We start from the raw sequence: 12,054 nt of genomic DNA, 5'->3' as shown, positions 1-12,054 counted from the left end.
GAATCAAATAATTTTAGACATCAGAAAAACAAACATTGCCTATATATGTTCATAAATCAGATATAGTACAACCAGAATCTGTCAACGAAAACACCATCTAAATAGTGTGCAGATTAATGGTACCTATACGTTTTCTGTGAAAACTAGGCACTTTCCACAGATTAGTTCAGTTGTTTTCATGTTCCATGGAACATTTACACTAATTTGTAGGTCCTAAATATGGTTACATGTTGAACATTAATAACTTTTTTAGTAGAATTCTTCCACAGAATAGGTGTTGTCAAGGAGAAACTTTTTCAGTTTGTTTTCAAATTTCACGTTGCTGTCAGACATTTTATGTGACTGGGTAAGTTATCAAAAATTGAAATTGTAACTGGGTAAGGTATCAAATTGTAACTGAGTAAGTTATCAGAAATTTAAATTGCCACTGTGTTCCCCATTTTGCACTAAAGGCAACTGTGATGTGAAGTGAAGTGATGAATGTCATTTTCCACTCTGGTATTGTAATTATGTACATCATTGCTTGTTTTGAACTGCAGTGGATTATTTACAACCAACTTCATGAAGACACATATACATTGAATTTGTCTAAATACCTAGCTTATACAGATGTCCAGACTGCGGTCCTGGGTAAGCACAAAAACATATAATTCTTCCAGTAAGTTTTTGAAGAAAAGATGAGTTACCCCAGAACGTTATTCCACAGGTTATTGTATGAAAATATCAACTTATTGATTTCCTTGGCCAAGATTTGCAATGATTCTAAATGCAAATGTGGCAGAACTAAGAATGAGAGAAGAAATTGTGGGAAACTAAAATGGCACCTGTAACTGCAAACCGTCAATATTATTACACAATAAAGCTGTGCAACATTATTGATGTTCTCGCCACACAACTCACAAAGAATGGCCCGTAATATTATGCAGCATTTAGTCTGCTTCGAAAAGTGAGCGTAAAGATGCTGCTGTGATGCATGCCGGACATACAGAAGCGGTATGAAAAACAGCGTCAAAAATTCGTGAAATTTGCCGTTAACGTGTTGACTGCCACAAGGCCACTGGTGGACATACTGCATTTGTAGTACAGCATATAATGCATGAGTACCTACTTTGCATTAATTTATACCTCTTGATCGGGATGACGCTGGTGTGCACGCAATCAGGTGTTCAAATTTTGTTCTTACACCGTCCAGAGATACCCAAGCAAACGTGTTGGATTGTGTGAAACTCCGCTGTGTCTGCCGGCGACCTGTTTGTAGCAACCCACAAGAATGATTGTTAATTTTTCTATGATGCCATTTTAATAGGTTAACAAAAAGCCTAGAAATTAAGTGACTGGCGAGGATATTACCCACACTGCTCACAAATGGCAAAATAATTATTAGGTAGTGCAAGAAATTTCAAAAAGTTCGGATGTGCTCGGTTTTACTCGAAATAAATACATGCTAAAAATTAATGCAAATCCAGAAGTACTGATGAATAACGTTGATTATACAGGGGCCACGTAGATTGGTAGCACTGCAAAGATACGGCAAAGTCGTAAAGACTATTGTTGCGTCACATTCGTAATACGCCGCATTGTTTAATGGACAATCAGAAGCACATGCGATTTTGCAGTGCGCATAATTCTTCATTAAAGCGTAAAAATAATATATTTGTTGAAGCGTACTGCAGTAAGTATCAAAACACCGTAGAACTTGACAGGTTTTTTTTCTGAAGAAACCATGAATTTTGCAATGCTTAATATGCAAGGGCTATTATAAGTGTTTTCGCTGTGCATGTCCCCATTGTAGGACATGTTCTGTGCTGTAAGACTCGCGATAGCAGAATTTGAATTGAAACTTCTAGCACGTAGTTAAAATTGATACAGCATAAAAATGAACCACTATTTCTTTATTATGGTAACCTAGTATTTGTATGTCTATGAGGAAATTCTAAAATCTCTGTATTAGGCTAGGCGCATATGAACGATTATTTTACCAGTTGGATGATCGAAAAAATCGTGTTAGTAAAATCGTAAGCAAGAGTAAATATGCGGTGGTGTGACAGTTTAGCATATTTGGCCGCGCATGTGGTGTTATAGTCGGCCGATTGAATTACGTATTGTGGAAACAAAGCAGCCTGTATTCTTTCAAATAATTATTTGATAAGCCTTTCAGTACTGAAGGCGCTATCCCGAACGACATTCTGGTATGTTAATGCAAGGTTAATTAAGAAACTTGTCGAAGCAGTGTCCTTATTTTGGTAGTTACAGAAATTTAACGGATGTGAAATCATATGGATTGGACGTGAATCGGTCATGTTCACGAACTGTTCTCGTCCGTTTTATGAAAATTCAATTAAGTTAATTTCCACTATCGGCCGACTGAAAAGTGGGTTCATTCGCGCGTAACCATATCCTGCAGTACATTAACATGTATTACAAGACAAAGTAAAAGATTTGTCAGTCGTAGTAAAGTTCTGGGTGTGTCACGTGGTAACTCATGTGTTGGATTCTTTTTTTTTTTTTTTTCGAACAGAGAGAATTTTACGCTTTAAGTTTCATGCAGAGTTAACACATTTACAAGAAAAATTATTAAAAATCAACATCTTTCGTTAGAAATAAGTAATACCGACAACAAAATTAACGGTATATGAAATGTAAGAGACAGGACAAGAAGCAACAAAACAGAGTATCACTATTAATCACCTGGTGCTCCATATCTAAAGATTTCTTTGTGAACAAGACGTTAAAACGTCACCTACCTTTCTTTATAAACTTTCTTTCCTAAGTTATCCCAACTTTTTCCACAAGACAGGAGGAAATAATAGTATGCAACTATGTTAGCTTTTTGTATTTGAGTCGACACAGCAGAAGGTACTTCCTGTGCAAAGTCAAGTGGACTAACATTTGTCATTGTTTGTGACCAATCAAATGTTTTGAATTTATCTGAGCCCTGAGAATTTTTCACTTGGAGCTTATAGTGTGTATACATTCGTATGCATTTCCAAGTACTTACAATTTAATGTTGCTTAGTTGAAATAGTTTACTTTGGATTTTATAAAATTAAAGGGGAAATCATTTTTTACATTGCACTTGGAAACATTTTACTGGTATAGAATAGATCTGACCATTAGTCAGTCTTTTGCAGCATAAGCAAACATTGCTGTAGCCTGTGTTGTAAATATTCTTCATGGGTTTGCCACCAGGAAAGTTTGAAGTCACATTGCTGTTTGTATTTATTTTGTTGGTTACTTGTGGGAAACAATACAGTAATTTACAACTATTTTTTAAGTTTAGTATATAGTTATTTTATACCTTAGTCACAGTTATCTGCACCACACACACACACACACACACACACACACACACACACACCACACACATTCATTTTGAATGTCAGTTTTCCATAGATTACATTTATGTCTGCTTCTTGCAGGTGTGAATCTCTGGGGTTATGGGGATCTTTTTACTATAACCCTCATCCTCTCCCCAAAATCTTTATCACACCCACATTTAGTGTGCCACAGATGCCTAGGATTTTAGTAATAATAAAAATAAGTGAAATGTTTTAATGTAATGACATTATTAACAAAAAGCCACTCTAGTTGCGTAGTTAGAGCTTTATTAATACTACATGACTGGGTTTGGCCTTTACATTAGGCTGTTACCAAGTGTATCTGAAAGTTACACTGCAGAAAAGTAGCATTTGATGGCTTCTCTGCAGTATAACTTTCATGTAGTGTAAGTGACCTAATATATTTGTAAAAATTGAAACAAGTTTTGTGGACTTGTTAAATTTCTAACTAAGCGACAGGAGTGGATTTTCATTGGTTGAACAACAGTTGCAGAATCAGATCCTTCCTGTCATGGGGATAATTTGTTTATATCAGTGATTAGTAGTAGTACTTTTCCTACCCCTTCCCACAGATCTGCACCTACCTTCTTGTAAGGAACATGCTAATTTTGAGATAGTTGTGGTTCTTTATAATTTAAATGGTTGTTGGCAAGAGAATCCACATTTTACTGTCATTTCCCATGATTTATTTTGGCATAGAGTGCATTTTGTACATCTCAGTGTGAGTTTGTTCAGTTCTCAATTGTATTCTGGATGTTCACTGAGTAAGTAATGTAGAGGTTTCCCTCTTTTGATGTTGTCTCTCACCAGGCATCTACTACTTTGTTGTACCAAGTGCTTGAGTGCCTCTTTAACCACGTAAGGTAAACTGCTTTATTTCCTTTCATGGATTTAATTATTAATTCCACCATATCATAAATAAATGTGTTATCAGATCTCTACACCTTGGGAGCAACAGGCTGTGGACTCTGGACTACCTGAAGGCATCAGTAGATGTCTCTGCGGTCAGGGTATCATGATCCTACAGCAGTTGTCATTGTAGCTGATGAAGTAAAGTTGCACCTCATTATATCTTCCAAGTGGCAGTTTCATTGCAATTTTGGAAACTATTGCTACCATTTCTTCCTTCGTAACTGAACACCTGCCAACTTCATTATCATAACTTGCATTACTTTTATAAAAAGTAATAAATGACTATATGAGCATGTTTAACTGGTAGTATGAGGGCAAAAAGAAATTTACACTTGTTAGGGCAGGCCAAGTAACTTTTATTGAATTCTGTACATTACACTTCAAAGTTATACAGATACATGATATTATTTTCATTAACCGTGGTCAGAACATTCTACCAATCATTCTATTCCTTCATGAGACAAATCTGCAACTTGTTCATGGAGCAATTTGAGACTCACTGTGTGATTGTTCTCATCACTGGAAAATCTCTTTCCACTGAGATATTCTTTCAGCTTGAAGCAAGATGGAAATTTCATGGTTTCCAAAGAGTATAGTCTACATTTGTGTGGTTGTTGCCACTATTTCACTATGCTTGGGAATGGCATTGCATTTGGTCTATATACTGGCAGAATATCTCTATGGATCTGTGCGTAATTTAGGCATTTCACCCACAAGAATTGTACTGTCCCATATACTTCGACTTTGGTGTACACTTCCAGTTGCTCCGCCATTTCAGTCGCACAGTGTCAAACACCTATTTCCTGTGTTTCAGCAGAACTGTCTCTGCAGAAACCCGGAACATGTACTCTCTTCTGACAATTCCCAACATTTGCTACATGATAGTCTTAGCATGAGACAACATGTGTAATTTACTTTTTGAAAACCCTCCGTACCTGTTGGGTTTGGTAGCTCGGTCTGTGAATACTGTACTACTAACCTAAAGGCTCTGGGGAGATTATAAAAATGCAATTGTGCCCTATTACATCTTATAGCAGTGTACTTCTTTTTCTTCTTTTGCTGTATGAAGCCTTCATTTGCAACATGAAGTAGAGAAGATTTAAGTGTGGTTGCTGAGAGCCCATTTAACTCAAAAATTGTACCAACCAGTGCAGGTAAATTGTGTACTTACAACAAAATAAAAGAGCGAACTTGTGTTGTAATACATGTTTTTATAGGAAGGCAAAATGTTTTGCCTGTGATAGGTGACTGAAGATTTTGTTGAAATGTTCCACTGTTGCTTTTACAACTCTACTGAATTTTGATATACCTCTCTGTTTTGATATTTTTAGAGTCTGAAGGGGTGGAACCAGACAATCAATATTCTTGATTTCTTTATGGTAGAATTAGTTCTGGTTACAAAATAAGTCTTGAAATTTAGGTTCCTGTCTTTTGTAATGAACTACTTATGCTATCTGTTATGTTGCAGGGATCACCAACGAAAGATATTTCAACAGAGGAATCACCGAAAAAGGATAAGAAGAAGAAGAAAGGTTTGAGGACACCTTCCTTCTTGAAGAAAAAGAAGGAAAAGAAGAAGATGGCTGAAGCATAGGTAGTAACTCAGATAGGTGAGTTTGATTTAGTGAATTTTGTACTTTTATTCTGTTTGGAGCTAGAGGCACTCATTCATTCCATCACACAAAATATGTGGGGCTGTTGTTTTTTATGTATAAAATAAGGGGTTGATGAGCACATGAACAAGACTGAAATTATTTAGCTAAGTTTTTAGATAATGTCCTTCTTCAGAGCTCACTAACACAGGGGTATGATGAAAAATAGCACATTCACACCTCCCTCTCTGCCCCCCTCCCCCTTCTCTCTGTCAGTTCGTGTGTGTGTGTGTGTGTGTGTGTGGGGGGGGGGGGGGGGCTCTTGACATCTCAGCATCTCAACTATGTGAGGGATTGTTCCATTATTTGTATAGCACTTAGCTTTCCATTATCATATTAATAATTATTGTAGCAAAAGTGCTAATAATTACAGTGTTGAGCATCATGAATAAGTAATCACCATCACAGCAGTTATCCACAATAAATAACAACGTACTTCGAATGTGCAGTGAAACTACAAAAGTATTCAACAGCTCCTCATTAATGTATTTGATTTTCAGAGCTCAAGCAAAGATTCAAGTTTCCTAATATGTTTGTCTACATTCTATTTAAAGCTGATTTTTTCATGGGGAAACAAAAACCTAAGACAGTGTCACTTCTTTAAGATTTCACTGCCATAAAAATGTTAATATTCTTAACTTAAAGGTGTCCATTTCTTAAATAAACTTCAAATTGAGCAAGACAGGTGGATGACCCATACTTGTCTTGAATAAAGCAAGACATGTGGGTGACCCGTACTTGTCTTGGGATATGCAACGCTTTGTGAAATTGGTAGAAATATACATAAAAGATCAAAGACAGTATATGTACTTGTAATTGGTAACTTTCATTTTCACAGGTTTCCCTTAAACTGAAGTACAGACTATATGGTTCTGAAAGCTTGCGAGTACTGTCTGGTTGTTTATTTATCTATTTATTTATTTTTAAATGTGTTTTTGGGTTTGTAAATAAGGTAAGCTGAGTCATCTGAAGTAAGTGTCGACCAAACCATCTGTCTTGTGTTTAAGGACTGTAAAGGAAGCAATCATTTTAATTAGAAATATTTTCCACAAGTATGTTACTACATTTCCAAAACCTAAGTGAAATTAACTTTTTTTTACATTTTACAGAAATTACAAAGACTCAAAGCTACTTAAATCCAGCAGTGACAAAATGATGATGTTGCAGTGTGACAGCTACTTATGACTTTGTTGAAATGACAGTGAATTACCATGGAGGCATCTCTCAATATGTGAAACATGCTTTGCTCATGCTATATAATTACCCACGTATGAAAACTGACATACAGTTCGTTTTGCATTCTCCCCTTGTTCGTTATTGGACATCATGGAGTTCTGTAGTATCTGTCCTTTCATGCACTTTACATGTAGGTTCCCTAGTTCTAATAATTAATTTTGGACACCAGTGTTTTTTATATCACTGCAACAGTAGTTGCCAAACAATACGGTGCACAGAAGCATTGTATTAGCCATTGTTGAATCCTTTATTTCACTTAAACAATTAATAGCAGCAAGTCTCATCATTGAAGTATCATTATTGTACAAGTAATTGTATAATTGAATTTCAGTTTCAAATTTATGAAACAATTTACCATTTTTTCGGTAAGTTTGTCACGTCTGCTTTGGTAGACACACTCTACTGAGCACAAAGAACAGGCGAGAATTTTTTTTTTTTTTTTTTTTTTTTTTTTTTTTTTTTTTTTTTTTTGTACCTGTTTCTAAAATCAACCAAGTTAGTGTGCATCATAGCTGGTTGTGTTTGAGACCTCAGACAACTTTGCAATCAGTCAAGGAAGTTGTTAAGACATTTGAGCGACATTAATGAGTACAGCTCCCTAAACCACTTAAGGTGAATGTTGGAATGGTTCCCCTGAAGTGACATAACAGATTCTCTTCTGCTGTGTTTCTAATGTTCTCATCATCAACAGGGTATAGAAGCCTAATCTTCTTTCTTGTAGTTAAATGTTGCATGAGGTTTGAAATCAAAATTTAGTGACGATTTTAGTGCCAGGTGCTTACCAAAATCACAGCTTTGTAGCAAACGAACAAAAGGTGAAACATATTTTCTTGCTTATTCCTACGAGAGACAATTGGAAAAAAAACTTTGTTGTTTTATTTCCTGGCATATGATGATATGGAAATGTTCTCAGGTGTTCAATCAGTTGATGACATTGTCCAAATGATATGATATTTTGGCAGTCTGATGTGTTGCCATCTTCGAGCAGTCATGATGACTGACTGTCTTCTGCTGGGCGCTGTATTACATACTTCCCCTCCCTCCTGTCATCAAACTTGGTTTTGCAGTACATGGGTGAGGCTCTGGTAGTGAGGTAGATGTGGTATATGTATTTGGGATACAAGTCACAACCCTCAGTCACTGTACTTACACCATAGAAGTGAGGACATTGCAGACGTAGAGGAGGAGCGTCTACCTGGTGTGATATCAGTCGTTTAGTTCTTGTGGCGCACACACACACATTGCCCCCCCCCCCCCCCCCTCCTCCCCCCAACTTTCATAGTGCTTCAAGCATGTGGAAAGCTGGATCTGAAGCCTTATTTAGTTGATTAGATTCACTTTCATTCCAATTGATCCGTGGTGAGGAGGTAGAACATATCAGAAAAATGCCATCGGTTTTTACCATTTCCTCACGTAGCTGGATCTTTACAGATCATTTTAAAATACTACCCCAGAATGTGTTGCTTGTTTTACCAAATGTGTGTCATGTCATGTCTTTAGAAGATGGAGCACTCTGCAATCTTTTACTTTATTGGTCGTTCTTCGTTTGTGTGGTGCTTGTGCTTGATGCATCTTCATGTACTGTCTGGGTAGTCTGATGTGCATACATTTTTCCCCACACTGGCCCATGATGCTGTAGTTTCCAATTGGAAGAATACTCCAGAAATGTAACATTAGGTGTGTATTTCACCTGATAGTCCAAGATGAAAGTTTTGTTGAGGTATGTTAAACATGATGTACAACTCAGAAAGCCAAGAACCTGTGCGATCCAGTGCGAATGTGGGGAAATGCAAGTTAATCAAACTACATTGTTGGAACAGGCCAACATATTCTGGTACTATGTTTTAAAAGAATCTGTAAGTATCAGTTGACAAATAAAGGCAGTGGATTCCAATGTAAGTAAGGCTTGGAAACACACCTTGACCTCAGAGCATGGCAGTCCTTGAGAAGATCAATGCACTCCCTGCCAACTGAACAACCTGTGACCTCACAATTTAGATGCACCTCTTCTGCAGCCTTAGCAGCATCCCAACTCCCACTCTAGTGGCACAGAGAAGGACTGTGCTTGTGTCTCGAGCACATGTCCACTCCACCTTGACAGCAGACACCTGGGCACTGAAGCTATCTTGTGTTAAATGTTGTAACATAAATATGATTGTTGAGACTAATATTCGCTTTGAATTTGAAATCATTTCTGGTAGCATGTTGAGGAGGAGGGCAGTTTTGAGTAAATGCAGTTTATTAGAAATTATGGACGTTTTTCGCAATAGAAAAATGATTTGTTTATAGGTGTGTACAATTCTTAGTATAATTTAATAACTTCTAATTTTTCTTCACCGTTGTTGATGGGAACCTGTTTCTGTTGCCTTTTAGACACTGCCAAGGTGAAGCCAGCAAAATAAGTGTACCATCTCCAAGCGGATTCATTACTGCCACGATACTTTCTAGCATTTAATTGTTGACAGTGAACATCTGTTAAATGAGCAGATGTTGCATGTCCATAAACTGGTGGTGTATCAGTGTGCATGTGTGTATGCTCCAGAAGTTTCTCTGCCAGGGCTAACTGCTTTCTTCATGCAGCATTATTTGAAATAATGGTGAGCATGCTTTACAAGTTGTTTTATTTTTGAAATATGTATGTGTACAGAAAGTAAACATGTAAAACTTGAATTTTGTCGTGAAGAAAATATTGTCTTGTAAATGAAATTTACTGCCTCAGAAGCTTTTAATATTTTAAACTTTGTTTTGGCACCATTTATTCTTGGAATATGACTTATATATAGTGGTGCACAAAACATAGAGGTACAATACTGTTTTGTATTAATCTGATCGGTAGTGTACTGTGACAGATGTCTGCACCCCTGTACTGTTTACATTGTTAAATTTATATTTTGATGCAAAAATCTTAATCATGTTAGGTCTTTGTATCATTGACAGTTATTTCACAAGCTTTGTGTGATTCACAACTTGCTGTCATGTAAAAAGAAGGAAAGAGGATGTAAGGTTGTTGCTACGTACACTAAATTCGCAAATGTTTTATTACTTGACGTCTAGATGACTAGTGTAAGTAATATATTCAGATATTATCTATATATGAAAACAAAACAAAAAATGACAAAACTTGTCACTTCTGAAATGTAAACTGTAAATCTGAACAAACTCAATTGTATGTGAAAAATGTGAGTGAATGTGATAATTTCCTACGTAAAAAACTTGCAGGACATTGACTTTTAGTGGCAATCTACACTGAGGAGTAGACTTTTATAGTTTGTCATTTGTTTAAAATATTATAATACTGTATTGTTTTGTTAAGTGATTTTTCTAGATTTTATTGACTTCTTTTGTGTAACTTGACTTTGGATATATCAGCATGTTTTTAATTTTTGATGATTTATGTATTTTACAATAAATGATATGGAAGCCTTCAGAAAATCTTGTAAGCTTTGATAAAATTGTTTCACTGTATTTAAGAACCTTGTCTAAAGTGAATGTGATTACACTATGTGAAAGTTCTGCTTGAAATGCTTGTTGTTGTCATGTGATGTTACAAACTTCTCATACTGTGTTCAGAACAGCACCACAAAAGAGATACAAAAATGAAAAAAGTAAATGATTATTTGTATATTTTTGTCATTCTATGTCACTATTTCAATACCAAGAAATTGTGGGATAGTTTTCAAAATCTGCACTTCTGATGATCATCCTATCCATTCTTGTACAAAACTAAGCAAATCATTGTTTTTCTTAATCTCTAAAATATTGTGATTGCAAGTTTGAAATAGGATGTATTTTATTGGAAGTGCTTTTGCATTTTTGTATAAAAATGTCAGTAAAATAAATTTAATCAGTAATTTACTTTGGGAATCTTTATATGCCACAGAAAGTGATAAATGGTGAGTGTTGTGTCAGCATTAGAAACTGAATTAATATTGTGGTGCTTTAGAGCTGCTGTGTAAATTTGGCCTTCATTTCAAGTGGAAAATTTTGTGAAAGGAAATCAGGACTTTGATATAAGCAAAAGAGAGTTATAATCCTTGCAAGTACTTGTGTTGGGAGCCAGCTTAACAGAATAAAGTAAGTTTCTCCACAAATTTAATAAATTCTTCTGCACCCATTTTCTTTTTGTTCCTGTTATATCTGTCAAATAAGTCTTAATGAAATGTAAATGTGTATATATTCCTGACATTAAGATAACTTTACTATATATGACGTCATAGAGTCTTAAGTACATCTTCCCATTAAATCAGTTTGAAGTAAATGAGCATAAGATGATGATTTAAAGGCAAGACCCCTACACAAATCTTTTCTGTATGCATTTTGTTACAGGAATGTATATAATGTCTGATTATGAACATATCATGAAGAAAGAAGAGTACTGTCATATCATTTATAGTGATGTTAAAATATGGTGATTACAACCAGAACAAAGATACTAAAAAAGAAAGAATGCTAACTTTCCACTGCCCTTGAAACCACGAACAAGTACAGAACCCAAACTACTCAGAATGCATCACCAGTAGTTTGAACGTACTAATGTCTTTATTGTTACTATTGAATCTGTGAAAATAGTAGTAATTTACTGGCAAGGACAGTTATTTTAGGATATTAATTTCAGTGTCGGAAAAGAATGGTTCAAATCATTTACAGCTCCCCCCCCCCCCTCCCCCACCACCACCACCACCACAAAAAAAAAAAAAAAAAATAATAATAATAATAATAAACACCACTCGCCTTATGATAGTGGACTTTTGTTGTAATACACTGTTCTGTCAAAATATAAATGGGCCGCCATGATTTATCTATGTCTTGTTAACAGCCTGACACTGAATAATCAAACACTTGAACAAGTAACATGATTGTTCCATTGAAAATATTTGTGACAGGTAGTAGTGCCTTCTTCTCAGCTGTTAGGATAGT

The 12,054-nt window shown here is 35.7% G+C and overlaps 1 protein-coding gene across 7 annotated transcripts in view; it reads left to right on the top strand.

Annotated features, from left to right (window-relative positions):
- LOC126169536 (protein hu-li tai shao) overlaps nt 1-10,577 on the top strand; it is a 425,484-nt gene extending 414,907 nt beyond the window's left edge. For all 7 annotated transcript variants that reach the window (XM_049920650.1, XM_049920651.1, XM_049920652.1 and 4 more), the window contains 2 exons: nt 5,718-5,859; nt 9,511-10,577. In XM_049920650.1, coding sequence (XP_049776607.1) covers nt 5,718-5,843 — 126 coding nt within the window. In that variant the 3' untranslated portion in view covers nt 5,844-5,859; nt 9,511-10,577. The remainder of the gene's footprint in view (nt 1-5,717; nt 5,860-9,510) is intronic.
- The last annotated feature ends 1,477 nt before the right edge of the window (nt 10,578-12,054 follow it).

The sequence above is a fragment of the Schistocerca cancellata genome, chromosome 1 (assembly GCF_023864275.1).
Source record: "Schistocerca cancellata isolate TAMUIC-IGC-003103 chromosome 1, iqSchCanc2.1, whole genome shotgun sequence".
NCBI classification, from domain to species: domain Eukaryota; kingdom Metazoa; phylum Arthropoda; class Insecta; order Orthoptera; family Acrididae; genus Schistocerca; species Schistocerca cancellata.
The sequence above is the reverse complement of the archived record's forward strand: the minus strand, read 5'-3'. Positions and strand labels throughout refer to the sequence as shown.